Source organism: Vidua macroura, chromosome 12 (genome assembly GCF_024509145.1).
Source record: "Vidua macroura isolate BioBank_ID:100142 chromosome 12, ASM2450914v1, whole genome shotgun sequence".
Lineage (NCBI taxonomy): Eukaryota > Metazoa > Chordata > Aves > Passeriformes > Viduidae > Vidua > Vidua macroura.
This window is the reverse complement of record NC_071582.1, coordinates 8,811,087-8,833,129: the sequence shown is the minus strand read 5'-3', so window position 1 is coordinate 8,833,129 and position 22,043 is coordinate 8,811,087. Positions and strand designations below refer to the sequence as shown.

General features: G+C 39.0%; 1 protein-coding gene across 15 annotated transcripts in view; it reads left to right on the top strand.

Annotated features, from left to right (window-relative positions):
* The window catches only part of TCF12 (transcription factor 12), a 160,442-nt gene that overhangs the window by 100,254 nt on the left and 38,145 nt on the right, over nucleotides 1-22,043 (top strand). For 7 of the 15 annotated variants that reach the window (XM_053988718.1, XM_053988727.1, XM_053988717.1 and 4 more), the window contains 2 exons: nucleotides 5,740-5,875; nucleotides 9,235-9,287. In XM_053988718.1, coding sequence (XP_053844693.1) covers nucleotides 5,740-5,875; nucleotides 9,235-9,287 — 189 coding nt within the window. The other 8 variants (XM_053988720.1, XM_053988719.1, XM_053988722.1 and 5 more) reach the window with 7 other exon arrangements.

The window sequence follows — 22,043 nt, the reverse complement described above, 5'->3', positions numbered from 1 at the left end:
GTACAGGTTAGCACAATATATTTAATGAAATGTTGTTTGAGACAAAACACTAGAGGGGATCATAATTAATGCCTCATTTTCTGCCAGTTGCTATTGATTACTCATTCAGAGTCCCTTTGTTCTCAAAATGGTAACACTGTATTTCACATTACTATTTGATGATATTCTCAGGATGAGATTCTTTAACAACATGCTGATAATTGCAAACATATCTCTAAAATTTAAATTTAAAATGAATTTACATCATATGTCAATGTTTTTTTCCAAATTCAGCTCCTATTTTGGAGTGCATATTCATTACAGTTTCCAAAGACTGGAGACTTGAGTAAAGTGAAATTCAACCCTTTATATCTTAGTTATATTTTTGGCTTGAACTGCATGATGTGGAACTCAAGTCTTTTTGCAGTTCTAACCTCTCTACTGGACTAGGATTTCAGAGCAGTTTTTAGTTAAAGTTTTAGTGTTGTGCTGGGTTTTCCTTTGGAAACACCATAACAAAATATACAACTTTGCTGGGGGATTTTGCTAGTTTACCAGAGTTTGACTTTTCTGGTTTGTTATGTTCTTTTAAGCCAGCTTATGCAAATTGTCAGGTTTATCTATGAGGCAAGACATGCAATACTGAGACACATTATATCTATGCTGTAAGTCATCCAAAGAGCTCACTGAGTAAAAAGGACATGCACATGAAACTTGTGCTCTACCCAGGGCAACATTTCAAGTTTACAGTAAGGCAAGGAATGCACTTGCCATCTGCTCTGTGTAATTCTGAGAAATAGAGAGATGCCAAGTGAGTTTGTCAGCGACTGTGGCGGGATAATGGAGGGATTTGATTGAGATGAATGGTGTTGCATTACATTATTTTGTAAAAGTAAAGTACTCAAGCGCCCAATTTTTAACGAAATACTCAAGTACTTTTTTTTAACCTCTAGACAGTTTTCCTGTTTTAAATAGGTACAGCCTGACTGCTGGGATTGAAAGCATAAATTTTATGAAAAGGAAGCTAATGCAAAAAATTGGAAAAATAAAATCTAGTTGAATCTAGTTGACTGTTGGGGAGGTTTTCAAGATCTAAGTTTGCAGTTGGTGAGTTGCAGCTCTCATTTCACTGCCAAAGCAGACTGCCTTATTATGCCAGCATAATAGGCCTGTCATAATCAGTTGCATATAATGGGCTAATGCTTTTATTCTCAACCATATTATTCTTTTGATAGAAAATAATGAATAATGTAAAGGCACACAGTTGTATTTGGATGAAACTATCGCATCGTTTGGCTATGGCTATGCTGGGAAAATTTGAATTCTTAAAAGTGTTTGCCAATGTTTGCATTTAAGAAGGAATGTGAACAAGATTTAGACCAAGAAGGACAAGGCTACCTGCTTGTGGCAAATAAAATTTTGAATAGGTAAAACTGTATATAGGTAGTGTATGGAGTGTGTTTGTTAAAACTGTTTGTGCATAGAGCCTAAGCATTACAGAGCTGCAAGGAATATTATGTTAGGACATCTGTGGCCTTTACTTGTCCACTTTTTTTTTTTAAATATCAAAGTAAAATCAAAGAAATGTTTACCAGTGTATTAGAATTCTGCTGGCTGGTGTCCCAGAAGTTCATTGAAGGCAGAGCAGTGTTTTGGCATCAAATTGTATCTAAAGAGTCATAGAGCTGGGCTGGAGAGAAGAAAACTTAGGAATTAGTCAAACTATTTTTTACTTTTATGCTTAAATTATTTGAAAGAATCAATTAAAAACATTTTAAAATAAGTTGACTGAGGAACTTCTTTTTATCTCAGGCATATAATTTTAATATAAGCATATGGTTGATTGGCTTGTTAGTTTGAATGGAAGTGAACTTTGCCTGCATGAAAATGCAGCTGCAATGCAAAGTTACTTGTTTCCTTTGACAAAGGTGCATAAATCCACCCCCAATATGTAGATATGATTCTTTTCCCCCCACCTCATCCTTGCAGTGCTTGAATAAACACCTCCCCTGCATTTCATTTTTATGAGAATACTCTTTAGGAAAGTGACCCCTTTAAAGCATTTTTTGAGATAGTGGCCCATGTGAAAGCCTTTCCTATTTGGGTCAGGCCATGCCATTTCCCCTGAGGCTGTCAAAACTGTTTCTTGGTTTCTCTGAAAGGGATAAATTTCAAAAGTAAAGCAGTCATGTTCTTAGGTTCTTAGTTGATTGTAACAAAGGCCTTTTTTTTTTTTTTTTTTTTTTTTTTAATTATGGAACACTTATTCCTTATGGAAAACATTGCTTTAAATAACTTTTTGGATATCTTGACACTGGATATATGCATTATAAAATCCAAAGAGACAAATTTTTAGGAGCAATGCCTGTTTATTTACAATGGTAATACAGACAGGGACTTGGACAAGCATTCAGGAGAATAACCAGTCATTGATTATTCTTTGGTAATTGGATGCATGCTTGGCAGATGAGGTTCAGAGTGAGGGTGCAGGTTCTCTGTGGAGAGTGCCCCTCACCACGTGTGTAAGTGATCTGCCTCTGCACAGGGACCTCGGGCACTTCGTCAGGAGAAGCTTGATGCTGATAATACAAAGCTTTTTTGCTATCCTCAGTGGTATTTTTGTATTCCTTTCTTTATCAGATGCCCTTAGGAAAGGATCAGTCCTAATCAATATTTTTTCTCAATTGGTTCAAACAGGCAGAAAAATCAATGAGCTGAACTAATGACATCTATTTTTATTTTCTTTAGGAAGACTGAGGAACAAATATAAAATTCTAAACAGATGTTTCATTTGATTGGGCCAATGGTAGAAGAGGGTTGTGGTTTTGTGTTGCTTGGTTTTTTATTCCTTTTTTATAAATAAAAAAATGCTTACCCAAACACAGTAAAGATCAGAAAACTTCTTCAGAGTGTGTTGCACAGCTTGAGATTTACTATAGCTTGAGTATCTACTTATAGTGCTTACACACTAACTTTATGTTATTGTAGAAATCAGGCTGCTTTGAAATTCAGGGTCTGGTGAAAATGTCAAACACTGGAATATTTAGGACAAGAGCAAGAGTGGCAAATGTCATGAAGTAAAGGCTGGAGGTTAAGTCTGGAAAAGACACAGACTCATACCTTTTGGAATGACATTGTAGAAATTAATTTCAGAGGTTATTTTTTTACTGGTTAGTTTGATTTTTTTTTTTTTTAATGAGTAGGGGAACAGAGGAACTAGGAACCCCCCCACCCCTTTTTTTGTTTCGGAAGCATCTATATGGTTCCATTGCATTTCCAAAATCCCTCCAGTGGTCAGGGGAGATGCTGGGGTAGCAGGGAGGGCTGTCTTTAATGTGAATGGGCCGTGGTTCCTGATTGTGTTTGACAGCTGCTCTGAGCCAGCAGGGCTGCACTCGCTGACCTCCAGAGGTCCCTGCCAGCCTCAGTGCTTCTGCGGTCTGGGAGGAGGACCTTGCCTCAGCTACTTGAAATGACAACTATCACAATATTCCTCCCTTCCCCACAGGCTATGTAAAGAAATTTTCCTTCAGTCCTGGGTATTCTTGGTCAAGAAGGTCAAGTGTTGGCCTAAGTGAGAACTGGTTTCATTTCTTCTTCTGGCTAGTGTTGGTTTGGAGGAGCTGCTTTTCACAAAACGTTGCCCAGGTTTCCTGCACAGTGTTCACCTCTAAAACTGTAGTAAATGTTTAGAATAGTATCTTTGCTAAATTCAGATTTATACTGAGTAAGCCAGATATTCTGATATTCATAATGTTTTCTAAAAAACAATAAAATATTAACTATTTGACCAAAGCAAAAATTAGAAGACCTTGGAACAGCCCACCAGCAGATTTCCCCCTGCATGTATTTGCCATACACTTTTGTCACCCTATCAGAGTATCTCATTTTAATATGAGTTTCAGATTAAGAATTCTGTTTCAAAGGCTGTTGTAAGAATAACAGTGAAGAAGATAGCTGAGAGGAAACTATTTCTATGCAGTAATACTTTTAATAAATTTCAATCTTCACACTTTTGTGTAAAATACCCAACACTTTTGGGCCTTCCTTTAGTTTGTGATGTGGCGATTCTTTCACATCCCACTCTATTCAATTAGAGTATAAGATTTTCATGCTTAAATTAGTCATCAAACAAGAAAAGAGAGAAATTTCAATGAAAAAAAAAAAAGGCTTATTTTATATATATTCTGTAACTCTATCTGAAGTCTTAATTTTCTGCTAATCCCAGTGCACTGCAAGGTAGAAGGCATTTAGTACCTTACTGCGAGCTGTAGGGGTGAACCTCACCTTTCACATCTCCTCACACCAGACAAATGAGTTTCGATGATCTAGTATAATCCAGAAATACCTTTATTTATGAATGGGGTATTTGGGTCTCAGAAGGGAAGGTGAGGAGAGGCAGGAGCCGTGAGTGGCCTCTGCAGCTGTGCCAGCTGGCTGCTGTAGCCCAAGCAGGCAGCAGCACTGGAGCAGCTCCTGCCATAATCCAGCCCAGGAGCGGGTTTGGTGAAACCCCTGGAACCCGCGTGGGCACGAGGGCTCCTCCTGGAGAGCAGCAGCATGGGACAAGGAATGTTGGCTTGGGAGCAGCGAGGCTGAAGGAGGAATTAGGTGGGGTTTTGGTATAAAAGTTACTCCAGTTAGCAGTTTCTGTCTTAGCATCACCTGATAATGAAATGTCAGTGCAGGTGAGTCTAAGCAAAACATCCCCATTGTCCTGCCAGCTGTGCTTTACCCCCTTGTGCTGGGAAGGCTGCACCATGTACTGACCACAGCTGAAGAAATCAAATTTCTTCTGAGGCTGCTGCTTCCACGTGACCTTAAAACACCGGCAGGCATTAAGAGCAGTGTGTGTTTAGCTGTGTGCAATGTAGAGTGGATGCTGCTCCATGAGGAAAGCTGTATGCACCAGCCAGAAGTGAAACACAGTGAATTTTTACCACCTGGTACAAGAACATTTTCTGTACAGACAGTTCTGTGGGTTTCACTCCATGTCAGGATTTTCAGACTAACACAAGCTAAGCATAACATCACCTCTGGAAAAACGATGTTGTTCTAAATCACCAACATTCATTTCAGTTTTACAGAGGGAATACAAATAATGTGAGGTCAGACAATATACAATGCACTTGTTAAGTGTTTAGAATGTTTTTGTTTTTACTGCATGAAAAGGGAACAAAAAGGGTAGGGTTCAGCTACCTTGTTATTTTGAAGCATTTAAAATGTCAGTTTTTCATGTTCTGTTCATTAATCTACTCTGTTATCTCCTGTCTGCATTTGATTTTTTTTTTTTTTGGACAATTTTATTCCACATTTTTATGAATGTAATCTAAGTCTTGATTTCTAAGTATGTGCTAAAACTTAATGTCACGCTATAAACTCTTAGCAGTTTTTATCAATTATGTTTATATTGTGTAATAGAAGAGGTGTTATATTGCAAACTAAACAAAAGATTATGATTTTTGTTTAAAATTTAAATATGAATTGATTATTTCAGATGTTTCCAGCTGAAATGGTTATGGCTTTCTGTAGGCTCACAGCTAAACTTGCACTGCCTTTCTGAGTTATGCTATAGAACATTCTCCGAACATTGATTTTGAAAAGTCTGCATTTTTTTGTACTCTAGAACCTTCACTAAATCCCAGTAAATTCCTATAAATGCCGAGAGCAGTAAGTGTGGTTAATAGTTTTTCAGCCTGGCCTATTAACAGCTGCATTCTTATAGAGCTTAATTTGACTTTTCTCTGTATACTTTTGTAGTCTAGTCTGCTTCGGTCTGATATGGGGCTCGGCAGTCCAGGTCAGCTGTCATCCTCTGCAAAGCCTGGAACACCCTACTACCCATTTTCTGGCACAAATCAGCGCCGACGGCCACTTCATGACTCATCAGCTCTTGGTAAGCAGTACAGACCGTTTTAAACTTTTTGTTCATGATGCTTCTCTGCAGAGTTTTGGTTTGTTGTTTTTTTTTTTTTTTTTTTTTTTTTTTTTGTTTTTTTTTTTTTTTTTTTTTGTTTTGTTTTTTTTTTGTTGTTTTGTTTTGACAGTTCATTTAATATACAGGAGATTGTTCTGTGCTGAGCAATTGAAATCACACCAAACTGCTATATAAGAGAAAAACTGGAATTATTAACATTTTCTTTGAGATGCTAACTTCGATTCAACGCTGGTCAGTCTGGCTTACAAAACAAACAAGAAACTCTAATAAAACCCTTAATTGCAAAAGCAATAATGACAGATGGATAGGAGCTGATGACCAGCTGAGTGCCCTTAACCCGTGCCATCATTAACTCCTGGAAATGCCTGACCTTGAGGTCATTACCATTATTTAGTAGGGGAAGGACACAAAGGGGAAACAATTATCCTTTTATATGCTAAAAGTAACTTTATTCAGGGCAATATATAGTTCATTGTAATTGGTTCAACATGCCTTTAAAGATCTTAGCAATTGGAGGCTAGTAGTTTATCCTAAAATCAAACTACCTTGCAAAATATGCAGGCAGGAACTTGCTTAAAAATTGTTATAATCCTGTGACAGTATTAGTATTTTAATCTGAGGATAGTTGGAGGTGAATGGAATTTTCAAACTTGGTCAAAGACAGTGGTAATATTTTATAGCTTTCTAATTCTGATGAATCAGAGAATCAAGAATGAGCCAGCTGTTCTATAGTATCTGCTACAAGAGTATTGTGAATAATTGGATGTGCAAATTAAAGAAAATCTTTTTGGTATAAAAAGAGAGACTGTAACCTTATATTCTAGTTTACCATTATATTCTAGTTATATAACCTTATATTCTAATTATACCATATATTTCAGTATTAGTATGATAGGTCATTAGAATTTCTCTAATCATATGGTTGAGTCTTTAATGCCCCTCATTATGTATAGCACTTCTATTCCATAGTAAACTCTTGTTTGTTGGAACCATGTAACTCCAATCATACTTTACCCAAAATAAAATTTTCAAATGCAAATTACTTTGTGAAGTAACTCTAATATTAACTATAACTGAAAACTTATTGCACTAAAATAGTCTGAACGTGTTTGAAATTGTTTTCAAAAATTTTTAAATAAAAAATATTACTTTAGAACTTAATCTTATATATAATGGGATAATTTCATTTGAAAAAGCCCTCTAAGACCATCGAGTCCAACCTTTACCCTGGCACTGCCCAGTCCACCACTAACCCATGTCCCTAGGTGCCACATCTACACATCTTTTAAATTCCATCAGGGATGGTGTCCACCACTTCCTGGGCAGTCTGTTCCAGTCCTTTCAGTGAGAATCTGACAGTCCTTTCAGTGGAGAATTTTTTCCTGACATCAAACAAATCTCTCTTGGTACTACTTAAGGCCATTTTCTCTTCTCCTAATGTATGTATTTTTATATGTGTTTTAAATTACCATATTTGTACAACCTTTATACTTGTTGTCAAACCAACTGCCATTTAACCTGGGGTTGGCTGTCTTTATGAAGATAGTTGTAAGTATTCCTGTTGCTCAGAATACCAGAACAAATGCAGCAGTTCCTCATACCTGTTTCAGAAAAGGAACACTCTTACAAAAGTTCAGCTGAATCCTTTACGGCTGGAAAAGGGTGGTTGAACTTCCAGAGAAAAGAATTGTGTTTTAAGCTGTTGTTGATGGTGTTTTAGCCCACACTGAATGGGTTTCAATGAGAAGCTGCTTACAGCAGTAACCTGCTCTGGGTTTGAGTAGCAGAGGGGTGTTGGAGCTGGGCACAGGGTGCTCCAGAGGTGCAGGAAGGTCCCTGTGTGCAGCAGTCACTGAGATGGGCCTGAATGAGATTGCTGTGCAAACTGTATTGAGTTTGGCAAGTTCCTGATATTATTAAATGAAACAAATGGAAGTGAAGTATGGAGTTTTCAGAGTATATTTAGGTTTTTCTTTGAAAGAGAAGCTCAGGGGGTATAAATGTGTTCAAACTGGTGATATTCCTCTTTCTGTCATGGTTGAATCCAAGGCTTGTAGCCTGGGATATGGCAGGTGGTGGTTACAAATTCATGGAAATGTTTTTCCAGGAAGGTCAGGAGGAAGAAGTACACTTTTATCTCAAGTATTTTCCAATAGCTTGAGAAAGTATGTCTTGAGTTTTAATTTTATTTTTAATGGACTTGTTTAGTGCTACAAATCTGCTGAGAATTTCTAACAAAGTCAAATTTTGCCCATTTTATCTCCGAGAAGGAGCTGTCTAACCAAGATTATAACAAGCTCTTGTTAAATTTCATATTAAATTGCATTGAAACCAAGCAGTGTTCTCTTCCAGGTGACATTCTGAATCCAATGTAAATATCTTTTCCAAAAGTCCTTTTCTTTTCTTTGTGAGCATGCCCTATGGGATATGAGAGTAAAGATATCCAGCAGATATTTCACCTTATCTCACCTTTATCTTGTCGTATCATCATAAATGTTCGGAATGAAAACAGTAAAATAATAATTTTGTTTTAATTAAAGACTTTATTGGTTAACTGTTGAACTGGTAATCTCTCCAGATACTCATCTTCAAAACATCAGTTGATCTGTAATTTGCATGCAGAGTTTTCAGATTAATTCTATTAGCATCTGAATAAACAGGTTCAGACTCTTGGTTTAGGTAGTGAAATTGCTGGGTACTTCTGTTATAATACAATACCTACTGGGAAAAAAAAGAAGCAGGTATCATACCTCCAACTTTACTATTACATGCAAATTTGAGATGTATTGACTTTATTACTCAAGGAAAGTAATTAGGTCATTAAATTTGCTGTTTATTTACAACCTTGGTAGACTCTATAAAATGTACATCAGGTTAGTATTCTTAGAGTATAAATCATGTCAAATTCCTTTTGGATAGTTCTGTCTTTACTGTGATGTGCAGAAAAGAAAGCATTTCTCTTGCTAATAAGTCCCATTTTCCTCCTTATATATCTCAAAACCATACTTTGTTTCTTAGCAAGTGTATAAGGTCATAAGTATACCTTTCAGAGTAACTGTTCTTAGGAATAACTGTTTTCCTTAGGAAAAGAACTGAAAGTAACTATTTAGCAAAGCTGTATTTTAGAAGAGAACATGGTTATGGTACATTTTTATATTGATGTGAAAGACAAATCTCTTTGCCAGGGAATAAAAAAAAATGCATGAAATTGGAAAATAAGACATTCATCATGGAAGGAAAAAACTGAGCAGTGTAGCTATTTGTTCTTTTCCACCTGTAATGTAATACTTGATGAAATGCTATGTTTCTGTGTACAGATCCTCTACAGACAAAGAAAGTAAGAAAGGTGCCCCCTGGTTTGCCTTCTTCTGTAAGTACCACATTTTTTACTTGTAGTGATAAAAATTGGGCTCAAATTGTATTCTCTTTACCTGCCATACATATAAATTACTTAACTTGAGCACTAGGAGGGTTGTCTGCTGGACATGAACAGCTAGGCTAGGTAATTGGGAGTGGTTCTGCAGGACTAAATACACATTTGATGTGGAATTTTTAGATTTCATAGCAGTGATTTGTAGCTCGCTCATATGCTCCTACCCACTTGTCCCTGTCATTTGAATTCCTCTCTTGGGAAGAGAGCTGGGCCAGGAGCTGTCAAAGAAGATCTCCTGTACAGGTCTTTTGATGTTTAATTAGTCATTATGTTGCTGAACAGGAGGACAGACAGAGATTAATAGCTGAGAATCTTAGAAATTTACATTTGTAATAATCCCAGTGGAGCTGAAGACATTAAGATTCGGAGGACATGTACAGCTCAGCTTGCCTCAGTAGGACTGAGGTTATTAATATGCATAAATCACCGAGTCAGATGTTCATTGTGAAGTCCTGGTGGATTTTAAAGCCTTCATTAAGCCTTTCCTAACTTCAGCCTAGCATCAGGAAAGCTTTCAAGCAACTAGTTTGTTGATCCCTCTTTGCTTGAAAATTTATCCTTCGAGAATAAAGGGCTTTGATAAAAAAGGTTGGAAGGGTTTTGGTGGAAAAATCATTAATGGCTGTGATAATCTAATGCTATAGGGGTGTTTTGTGGTATTAAATATGCTTTATTCTTAAAAGGAAGAAAATTGTTTATAAATGAATCTGCATTTAAAAATCCACGTGAAGTGAAAAATCCCCAGTGAAGTGAAGGACAGAATTATTTTTCCCCTGCTCAGAACAAACAGGAGGGGAGGGGGAAGCTCCGCAGCCTTGCGGGATACATCTCTTTGTTGTGTAAATGGATGTTGGGCTTTTATTTGGCAGTACTTAACACATGGGCGCAGGTGCACTTGGATGAGTCATAACTCAAAGCCGGATAGGCTGAATAGAACACACTGCACAGGAACAGTAATACAGCGGGAGCAAAATGGGGCTGAGCTTTTCATTCCGTATTGAGGCTGAACTACGGATGGTGTCTTCTCGTCCTCGCATCTCCCCGGTTCTCTCCTCCCTCTCTTTCCCTTCTTCCTCCCCCTGCTCACGACCATACAGACAGAGCCCGGGATCTGAAATCCTATTTTAACAGTACTTCCAGATGGAGCTGAGATAGTGTGGATAGCCTGGGGCAGCTGTGCTCTGAACCTGCAGCCTACCTGGAAGCCAGGATTGCAGCTGCAGGCACTCTTAAAAGCTTTTGCTTGCATAAGCACTTGGGCCCCACTAGAGGCTGAATAGCTGCTTGATAAACAAAATGAACACAATGCCTCAAATCATTATTCCCGAGGCCAGGAATATTCTTCTTTTCCCCCCTCCATTTTTTTCCCCCCTTCAGCAGCAGCTAAAAATAGTTTGGCAATTTACATTTTAACAGTTGCGTGTTATGTAGGGTGGCTTTACAGTCTAGCAGATGATTTCTGCTAGATTAACAAAAATATATTTAAAATGTCAGAGAAGCTAAAACACATAGCAGTGCAATTTTCATGAAATTTATTACAGTAATTCTAGGCAGTAATAAAGCTTATGCTACATGTTTAATATTTAGTAGCATCAGCCAGGTAAAGAGATCATTTTGGAGAAGGAAAGATTTCTCACATTTGTCTTACCAGAGTTTAATTTTAACAAGCAGTATTTTTCAAATGGTTTTCATTTAATTCTTCTTCTGTAAGAGTGGAAACAATGAAATGCTGATAGATTTTATTTGTATTAACATTGTACCAATGTGTGCAATTAAGTGCAGTTACTGTGAATAATCAATGATTGTGATGCTGCAGGTTTTAAGCACTGTTTCTCTGTATTTCAACGCTTTCACTGCTGAATAGATCCTTGAAGTAAAATGACATGTGACAAAAAAAAAAAGAGATACTGCGTATGTGGAAGATGATACAAAACTAAATTTCACTGAGCATCATGAGAAATTTAAATTGAGTAGATCACTATGTAAGTGTAGTCTTTATTTTAAATATATCATCCTAAGAAGTCAGAATATATTGTGGGAAAAAGTTGCTGTAGTGCAGAGAAGTTTAATTATAATATGAAAATTCAGAGGAAAGATGATACTTAATTTTGTTATACAAATCTGTATTTTTTAATTTTTCAGTTTCTAAAATACTGGTTTCTGCAATGTTTTTGTTAGTATAAAGCTGCCATGTCAACGGATATTCAGCACTAATTTAATTTCCTAGATAACTGTAATTTAATAACAGTCTTTTAAGTAATAATGATTAAAAAAACCCCAAACAACCCTTCCTCTAGTTTGTTTCTTTTTCCCTTGGTTTTGTATGGTATTTTCTGAAATCATTTGTTTAGAGGTTTATTTTTTTTTTTAATGTGTTCTTATCAGGGCCTAAAGTAAAAACAGTTACAGAGAAAAGTGCTGGTGAATTGCTTGGCTTTTTTCTGGAATGCAACTCAATCTGAATTTGTCCTCTTACTGTAAAAATTAAATGTTCCAGGCAAATGCATTTTTAAGTTTTTGTGTTGTAACTTGTTAAGTGGTGACTCACTGCCCAAAACATTTTGAATGTTGACATGCCAGCATTTATGTTAAACTACGACTACTAAATTTAAAGCACTCTGAGGAGGATAGAAATTAAAAACCATCTTTTTTTTAAAGCCAGGTTTGAGTGAGCAGCAAGATTGCTATGCTGTTTATGTTATAGGGGGGAAAATACTGTTCAGTGAGTTATATTGCCTTCAGAGATTGTTGTATTGTTTGTTGTATTTCTGAGAATTCTTCTGATTGTAGGAGTTAACTAAGCCAGAGGAATAGCATCATGTGACCTGAAACCAGTGTAGCTCCTCAGCCAGGCAGAGCAGAGTGTCAGGGTTTCCAGAGAGCTGCTCAGGCTGCACAGGGAGAAGACAAACAAGTGAGGCTTGCTCAGAAATGCCCAGGGAGATCATCATCCAAAAATGGATGGACTGTGAGCAGAAACCTCCTATTTACATGTGGAGTCAGGAAATATTTCAAACTAACAGTTGTTACTAGGACCATAATCAGTGGCTATCATGAGGTCATAATTCTCAGTAAAATAGTGTGAATATCTATCATCATTCTTTTGCTATTTAATTAGTGTCATATCAGAGAAATAACTGGAATGCATTGTATCTGTTGATTTTTGTTACAGAAAATGAGCTGTGACATGCAGACATAAATGTCTGCTTGTTTTCTGTGTAGTTTCTAATAAGTATTTTGAGTATATTATGCTTTCCGTAGTACATGAGATGTTCAGTTAATATTAAACTTTGGATTGCACTTATTTAATAAGAGATTGTCAAATTAGTATTTTCTGATACCAGGGATTTCTTTCTAAATTCAAACTTGTATTTTTCAATACATGTAAGACAACTTGTAGTTTCATTATTGATGTTCCTCATATAGCACCATCTACGGTATGTGTGTAGTCCATGGGTGCTAATTTCTTGCAAGAACTATTTATGGTGCAAAGATACAGCAAACTATGTTTGCAGGCATACAACTACCTCCCATTTAATACACTTTTCTTTCTGCTTTCCTGCCACTCTTAAGACTGAGCTTGTAGAGATGTTTCTAAACATGTCACATAAAGATACTAATGGTACAAGAAGAAAAATAATAGATGTTACTCCCTTCTGTGTTTTCTCCTTCCTCTACCCCTCCTGAAGGGTAAAAGGAGATTATTTGAAATGGTAGAATGGTAAATATCTTCTGAATGATTATCTGAAACCGTGTTTTTGAGAGTTTAAAGTTTAGATTGTATTAGAAATAATAAAATGTTCACCACTCTGAGTGGACTCTCAGTATTAGCAATTTCCATGTGCATTGAAGTAGCCTGGTGTAAAGCAACACCATTGGAATACTTTATGAAGTGTGTGGCTCTGAATCAAAACTTTGGAGCATCCTGGGTAGATACTTTGTGTGATGTTGAACTGACTGTGATGTTGTATTTAACTGACTTTCTAGGGAGATATTTTTTGGTAAGACTTTTTTCCCACTGTCCACAAACGGTGCCCAAATGTGAAAAGCAGGATCTGTTTGTTCAGATCTGTTCTGAACCGCCTTGCATAGTCAAGTGATAGATTCAACTGTCACTTGTCTTTAATAGCGAGAGCTCTCAAAGCCAGCAGGAACTCTCCTGACCCCTCTCCTCTGCCGCACTGCTGTGTTTCAGAAAGCAATTTTAAATAATGAAATGGAGTAAATAAATCTTTATGGATAGTGCCACACAGAACTTAAAATTTCTTCCTTAGTACACAATCTTTATGCTTGTTCTTTGGTCGCTTAGATTTATGGAATAAAGTTTTTAGGGACTTGCTAAGTACTGCTTAAATGCTGTGTTCACCTATGTTCCCAAAGGGAATGCAAATGTATAAAACATCCAACCCCTAAATTATGTTACCAACCAAGTAAAAATATTTGAGATTTTATGTTTAATAAGAAAAAGGTCTGTTTTTGTGGTTAGATTGTTGTAGGTTTTTTTTCAACATGGCCTTTATTTGAAATCTGTCTGAAAACTGCAGTAACCTCAGATTATAGCACCCCACCTGCTCTTTGCTGCATGAGAACATTTAGCTGTCATTAAACGACCAGGCATTGCAAAGTCCTGCTGCGGGAGTTCAGCTTGAGTTCTCACTGAATTAGGATGAAGGTACTTGAGCAGCCCTCTCTTAAAAGCTTTCTTAAAAAATTGCAATCAGATTATTTTTCCAAACGAACTGTCCCATCATCTCACTGTGGTGAACTAATGTAAGGTTGCTTAATTGAGAGATCTTCTCTGAAAATCCTGCGTATACATACATCCATGATGGATATATAATGATGTCAAATAATTTCTCTGTGTTTGGATTTACTGGAGGTACTTTATTTTTTAAGTTTTCATAACATATCACAATGAGTGTATTGGATGCTTTTAAATTAGAGTGTAGATTTGCATAAAAGAACCTTAAATTTTGTGCATAGTTAGAAAAAAATGTTATTTAAAAATACTGAGTTGCAGCTCATGTTATTTAGGGAGAACTTACATGGAATTTCTGCAACTCTGCTTTTCCTCAAAGATGAATGTGTCCATTACCACAAATTGGTGTGGTGTTTTATAACAATAGATAAGGATAGAAGCTTTTCTTCTTACTATCTTTTACTTGATAATACTTGTGGCTTTGGTGGGAAGATGTTTATAATGCTAGAAGTGAGCTGGGAAAGTCGTGAGGAATGTTGTGTTGCTGGACTTCCGTGGGCTGCTGAAGTGAGCCCTTCGCTCGCTTGCTCAGCCCCACAGTGGGGCAGGTTGCTTTGCCTGTGACCAGGCCATTTGTCAGGAATGGCCAATACAAAACCAAAACAAATGCTTTTTCAAAAGAATGGTACTGAAAGTAAAGCACTGCATAATTAATTTTTAAGTAAAATTTCAGATGTAGATGCGTCTTTACACAATGAAGCAAAAAAACTGAATTAAATTACTTCCTATTTTAGTGCCACAGTTGTTTGTGACATCAGGTTTTATAAAGCAAGCAAGTTGTTCAGTCTTGGAGATGGAGTTGTGGGATTTCATTCCACTTGCACTGATAGCTAGGATTAGTTGCTAGTCCTTCCTTTCTGTAAGGTCCGGGCGGGTTGCTGATGCTGGATGACAGAAGGATTGCCCGTTTGGCTTGTGGTAGCCCTCGGCCTCATTCGCGGAGCGGTTTTGCCGAGCAGCGGGCCGGAGCACAGGAGGAGGGGAGCGATGCAAGGCGCTCCGTGCCGGGGCACAGCCAGCGCTCAGCACCTCGCCGCGTCCCAGAGCCGCGCTGACAGCGAGCCGCGGGCTCGGCGTGCGCGGGCCGGGCGCGGGTCGTGCCTCTGCAGCCCCCTGCAGGCCGAGGGCGCCAGCGCAGGGCCCGGCCCAGCCGGGACTGGAGGGAGCCCCGGGCCGGCAGAGGGACCCCGCAGCGGGAGCCCGCAGCGCCGCGCGGCTGCGCGCACACAGCGCCGCGGCTGCCGCTGACGGGGAGGGGCCGCGCTTCGCTGCGAGTTTCGGTAACAGCCGTGCTGATTCATCTCAGGCTTTAAAACTCTTTTAAGGTCTGCGTAGGTTTCTAGATCGGATAGGTTTTTAGCACATTTTGTGGTGATTATCTGGCTTCTGATAGGATAGTTTATTGCCTCAGGATAATAAACATGTTTGTTTACTTTTTAATGCCGATGTGGGTAGTTGAGACCTTCCTATAGGGGCTTTCAAACTGTAGGTGCTTTATATTTCCAGGAAAATGAGAGAACTTTCTGAACTTGAGCAATATCCTATCAAAGTTATATTTGAATGATTTTGAAACTTCCTGTAAGAAATTATTTTGTGATTGATTCTGTAGAATGGGATGTGCAACACTTTTTTCCTCATTCTTCCCATTCCAAGAAAATATTTGTTTAATAACTTAAATATATCATAAAATTGGATAAATTCAACTTGAACACTGAATAAATTAATTATTATTTTGAGGACTACTGAAACAGAAAACTCCTAGCTGCAGTTTCCTATTTAAAAAAATTTGTTATTTTTTACCCATATCTGCCAGAGCTAACTGGAGATTTTTGCAGAAAAAAAGAGCCCAAATCAACAACAAAATCCCCAAAACTATCCCTCAACCTTGCAATACTGCAAGGTAAAAGTAGTGGATAGCAATTAATATCCATTTAATTAGTATTTACTATCTATTCACTATCCCTGCAAAGTCTTTCTTTTTCCCTGATTATAGTAACATGAATGTTAAATGTGCAGTTAAAGACAAACCCTTTGAAAAGGCAAACCACCAAACTACTTTAGCTCTTGTGTAGATTAGCAAATTAATTTGCATAAAATATCATCCTTTGGATATTGGCAGGAGGGATTGCCTATAAAATTTAGTCTACTGGGTTATTTTAAATTGCCTTCCATACAGCTCATCTGCTCCATCTCTGCTGAGCAGCATGCTTAGTGGCTGGTTAACACAGAAGGCTATCCTTCCAGGATTTTAAAATAAATTAACATTTACTTAGCTGATGAATTACATAGAGGACAGTGTAATAAGCATTGTGTTTTCCCCTGAAAACAGCCAGGTTTCTTTCTTACAGCTTGAGATCTTGTCCATTCTGACAGCTACATTATGCAGCATATTCAATGCATGGCTTAGCAATGGTCCTAACTCTGGCTTTGCTATAGTTAATAATCATATATGTTTGACTTTAAAATAAGTCATATTGGGAATCCTAAGATGTATAGATTTTTTTCTTTCTGAATTTTTGCTGGACAAACAGCTCAAAATTACTATGTATATTTTAGGTAGCAACAGGTTGTTCTGTATCAGTTCGAGTCTGTCTCTCCTGTTCAGGTTCCAGTTTTCTTAGAACTGATAAGAACTTTATCACTTGTGAAACTCCTGTTCCTCTGTTGAGCGTGGTTGAAATTGATAAGAAGTTCCAGCCTTGGACAGTGTGGGGTGGAAAGGAGAGAGTTCTAGGACAGTTGCCTTTGCCTTATTTCCAAAGCTAGAAGGTTAGTCTAGCCCCTAAGACATTAATGGAAGTTGGTAAGAACAAAAAATCTGGGTTCCCCATCAGAAGCAGGCTTGGGCTTTCACCATGTTACTGTTTTTTTCAACAAGACTGAAGCTAACTCTTGATACTTGAGTTTGCACATCACACGTGCTTTTGTTGGTGAAAGAGGAACTTTAACTTCTAGTAGCACATAATTTAAAAAGATTTGGTGCTTTTTGTGTTAGAACAGACACATCTAAAATAACAAAACTGATCAAAAGCATTAACCTTTTTAAAGCATTTTGATATTTCAGTTTTGTGGAATATGTTTGACTAGAGAATGGCTCATCTGTTGAGACAGTTATGTAACTATCTTTCATATGGTATAACATTCAGTAATCTGTGGAAATTGTGTTTATTTTTTATAAATTCAAGTGATGAATTACATATGCTTTATGGTGTATTTGCTTTGTGACTCTGACAAATGGAACAAAAATGTATTTCACATAGAAGTTTGTTTTCAGGCAGAGCATGTGGTTCATTCACAAAATCTCTTAGTGTTAAAATCATCTTTGAAAATATTCTCTTACAGGTAGCTTCATTTATTTTTAGGTCAGTATTTCACTCTGCATCAGCTTTCATAATCTCTTTACATACTTTAGGAACAGGCAGTTTATTGTTTTTGACACACACTACAGGGTCATGAGTGGAAACAATTCGGGCTACAAAGTGCATGTCAGTTCAGTGCTCCTCTGCTGACGGCATGTCTGTCTGAAATCAAGTTTAAAAAATTGGCCCTGTCTCCAGCTGACTTGTTTTGTCAGGCTGAGTCATAAGATTAACCCTTGACTTGTCACCAAGGAAAAATGGAGTAAACAACTGTACGCTGTACAGTACCGCTTATCCAGCTATGATTCATTTCACTGTAACATGATTCTCTTAAGAAAACAAATTTCAGAGCAGCTGTTGCTTGGCTTAAATGAGGATTAGAAAAATTGCAACCACAAAACAAAAACTTGCTTTGGACTTCAGGAGCTTTTGGAATAGTTACCTGGTAGCAGTTCCTGCAAATACAGAGTTATTGCTAACAACATAGCATTTTTTTAAGGAGTCTTTCAAATTCTTCCATTTTAGGTTCATATTTTATCCTGGTGAAAGTAAACTTATGTGGTTTAAAGTTTGATATGCTGGTGGAATTGTGGCCTGATCCTGTATGGTCAATGTACCAAATGTGAGAAACAATGTTTTCATACAGTAAATGTAGAGCAGATACATTGATATGTTTCAAGCATTGGGCACTCAAGATTTTATTCCCAATGATGTATCTGAGTGTAGGACAAATAATTTCCTTTTTGGTAAAATGCAATTGTTATCCTTTTGATTTGTGGGGAAGTAAGCCAGGAGCAAATTCATTTAGTGACTCATTATGGAGGGACCAGTTTGTCTACAAACAGACGTTTGCAGTGGCCTTCCTCAGTTTTATTGATCATATTGTTGCTTTTGTCTTACCCATGTGCTGGTGAACAAGGTTAATGATTTACTTCTACTGATAAATGTTAATAGTGTTAGTAAACATTACTAGTTAATATTACCTATGTATTTTTTGCTACATTGCTCTGTACAGGTATAGGGCAGCTGAACACAGCCTCCCACCAATGCTACACAGTCAAGTTAGGTTTCACTGCTTGAAGTTTTTAACATTTTTCCAATTGCTTATATATAAGGTTGATAATGGTTATTATTTGAAGGGGGATTGATCATGCTCTTCATCTCTAATACAACTATTTTGAAAACTGGGCATGTGTGCATGGAGGTGCAGCAGCAATTACAGCTATGTTGGTGGTAGTCTTTACTTCAAAGAATTGACTGCAGTTACCCTGGAAGTACTTCTAATGTTTCAAAAGTTTGTGTGTTAAAATAATTTTTAAAGGGTTCTCTTACTACTTCAAGTCTGTAAGCTAAAATAGTATTTTCCAACTTTTTGAAGTTGTACATTATTCTGAAGTAGTGTTCTTAATCTAGTGCACTATAAGAAGTAGAACATGCAAAGATCTGAAGATCTTGTAGCATGTCTCATCTGTAGTAGTCCTGAACATTAGTGAGAAGCTTTAAGGAATGGCATTGTTAGCTGCAAATCAAAGGTTCTTAGGGACTCTCTGGGGACTGAAATGGGTCTTTGTGGTCCCTAGGGAAGAAGGAAGCCGCCAGTCACTCTGCAGGCCTGGCAATTTAATAGTCTGCAGTATAGTGATGTTCTTTTTTGCAGCTGCTGCTGCTACGCCTTTTGTATTGGAGAGGAGTTTGGTTCAGATATCATTAGCTTTGCTGCATAGTTAAACAGTTCTGGATGCGTAGTTTGACTTGCAGTAAAAATGCAAGTGTTCTTCAGCAGATGGAAACTTCAGGATGTATTTGCCAACATACTCTGAGCACAGTAGTCTAATTGACTGGAAGAGTTCACTGAAAAAGCATTTGAAGCTTGAGATGGGAATATTTTTTGTCAGTGTGTATATATTCTGTATATTTATAGACACTACAGTAGTTATGTCCTGAGATAATGGACATTACACAGAGATTTTTATCTGATTGTAGTATTCAGCTGCAGTCAGTTTATCACCCTTGTGGATCTTTTTAGTTCAGAGAGTTTCACTGACACACGAGGTGATTGGCAGAATGAACCAGACTTCTGCAACTTGCTTTCTCTCCCTGTAAATGGCTGATTTGAACTTTACCCATTTTTTTTCCTTATCCTGAAATATTTTCCTGCTTTTGTCAGGAGGAAGGCAGGGAGAATTCACAGCATTGGCAGTAGACACAACTAGAGGTGGAGAAACGTGGTTGTGTGTTAACCTTTTTTTTCCTGGATTGAAGTCAGTATCTGACTTAGCAGAAGCTCAGTTAATAACCAGCTGTGTTCACTTGTAGAAAATAAAAAAATGTACACCTCATTAAGAGTTAATGTTAGTTAATGCCACTGCTCAGTGAAGAAAGCAAAAAGGCCTCCCAGGCATTGATAGTGTGCAAATATTGAGGGATCTCTGTGCTGGAAGTTGCAGTCTGTTTGCTGTGTTGAATAATTCACGATTTTGTGATGTGACAAAGTTTCTGAGGTCCTCTCCCCTTCTCTGCCCTGTCTTGTATGGACACGTACGTGTGCTTTATTCATACAAAAATGTATTAAACAATATAAAGGGACCCTGGACTTGTGTATCCAAGAGAATCCTTCCTTATAGTTTGTATACCCCATCTTAAAGATGGATTCTGGATGATTCCATACAGTGAAAATATTGACATGATTTTTTTTTTTTTTTTTTTTAAACCCAAGCACCCTGTGTAGGTGTTGTCTGTGTCAGGGTCACTCCCTGCCCCAGGCTGCCCTGCTGGAGGGGCCCGGGAGCGTGGGGTGCTCGGGCTCTCCCCTGGGACTCGCTCCCCGCAGCTCCCCGCGCCTTTGGGAAGCGTTTGCCAAAGTTGGAAGCAACTTTAGACAGAGCCAGATGGCCGTGTGGCTGGAGCTGCATCGAGCAGCGTCTGCACGGCCACAAGTGCTCTAATTTAATTAAAACAAAAAGCAGACGATTATCTCAGGGCTCAGGACGTGCCCATGTGCGGGTTCCCTGCGGCTCCCGGCGCGTAGGGCTGCGTGTGCCGAGCCCTCAGCGCCCGCGGGCCCGTGCGCGCCTCCTCCCGGGGCCGGGGCGCGGAGCGGGGGCTGGCGCGCCCCCCGCGCCCAACCCCCGCGCCGGCCGGAGATGGTTCAGTCCTGCTTTGCATAAGCCGCCTTTGAGCGCTCCATGTGCGCGGCGGCGGGTGGATGCCGTGGGGAGCGGGAGGCGGCGCGCTGAGCCCGGCCCGCGCCAGCCGCGCCATGTACTGCGCCTACCCCGTGCCCGGCGTGGGCAGCAGCTCCCTCATGTACTACTACAACGGCAAGACGGTGAGGGGCCGCCTTTGTCCGGGGCCGCCGGGCCAGGCTCGCGCAAGTTCGCTCCGGGGCCCCGCCAGCCCGGCTGCGCTGGGGCGGGAGCTGCCCGGGGGCGCAGGGCGGGTCGGGCTCTGAGGGGACCGGGCTGTGCGGGGACCGGGCTGGGGCGGGGGTGCTTTGTGCGACGGGAGACGGGCGGCCGCGCAAGACCCGCCGAAGTTTGTGTTCCTGCGTGCCCGCGCCTTTTCTTTGGGGGTTGCAGGTTTGGCCGGGGTTGTTTTGGGTTTGTTTTTGAGCAGGGCCCTCCTCGAGCGCTGCAGGGCTGCCCTGTGCAGCGCTCCGCAGCCCCCCGGCTCCGGCGGCCCGAGCCCCGGCAGCGCCGCGCTCCGGGCCGGCCGCCAGCGCTGCCCTGCCCGCGCCGGGCGCTCACCGCGGGAGCTCGGAATCCTCAAATGTTCCTGCAGACACGGGACGGGGGGGAAATGCGGATTCCAGAGAGGGGGCGGGGGGGGGAAAAAATCTCTGTGGATTTAACTTTGTGGAAATTGAGCGAGGTATTTCTGTTTCGTGGTAAATACTTATAGTTTTTAAATTAGAGCACCAGTTCTGATTTTTGTGTGTAAAAATTAGCATACGATGGTAAACTAACAACGGAGTTTCTTCCAGTCTGTTTATGTTGTATGTGGTTTTGGCTTTCTTCTGTTATAAAAATAGTATTAAGTAGGAAAAGGGGAGATGCTGATACTGATCTTTTTTTTGTGGCTTGTTTTGTTTTGTTTTGTTTTGTTTCTTTATTGCTGGTCCACCTCCCGTGGGCCTGAGTGAGTTTTGCTTTCATTAGTAAACTTTTTTTTTTTGCCAAGATTTTTGTTCAATGGTAATTAAATTATGAATCTTTACATTCATAAAAGACGCTGTACACGAGCTTCTTGAATAACAGCAAAGACACTGGAGGAGTGGTTGAGGAATCAGTAAAATCGCTTGTTCTCTATTTAATTTCCTTTGGTATAAATGCCAGCTGTCTTTCAAATATGAAATGATTTTTCTTTCATGTCTGCTCCTAGGCTAAAACAATCTGTTTGAAGTTTTATGTGAAGATATATATAAGACTTAAGTAAAATTAACTATACAATACCCCTGAAGCAAAGGGAATATAACTTGCATGGAGTTTTGATTTTATTCTTTCTAGAGCACAGATCACTCTATTACAACATTTCTCTTTGTTCTTGTAGCAGGAAAAAAGGCTTTGATCTTATTAA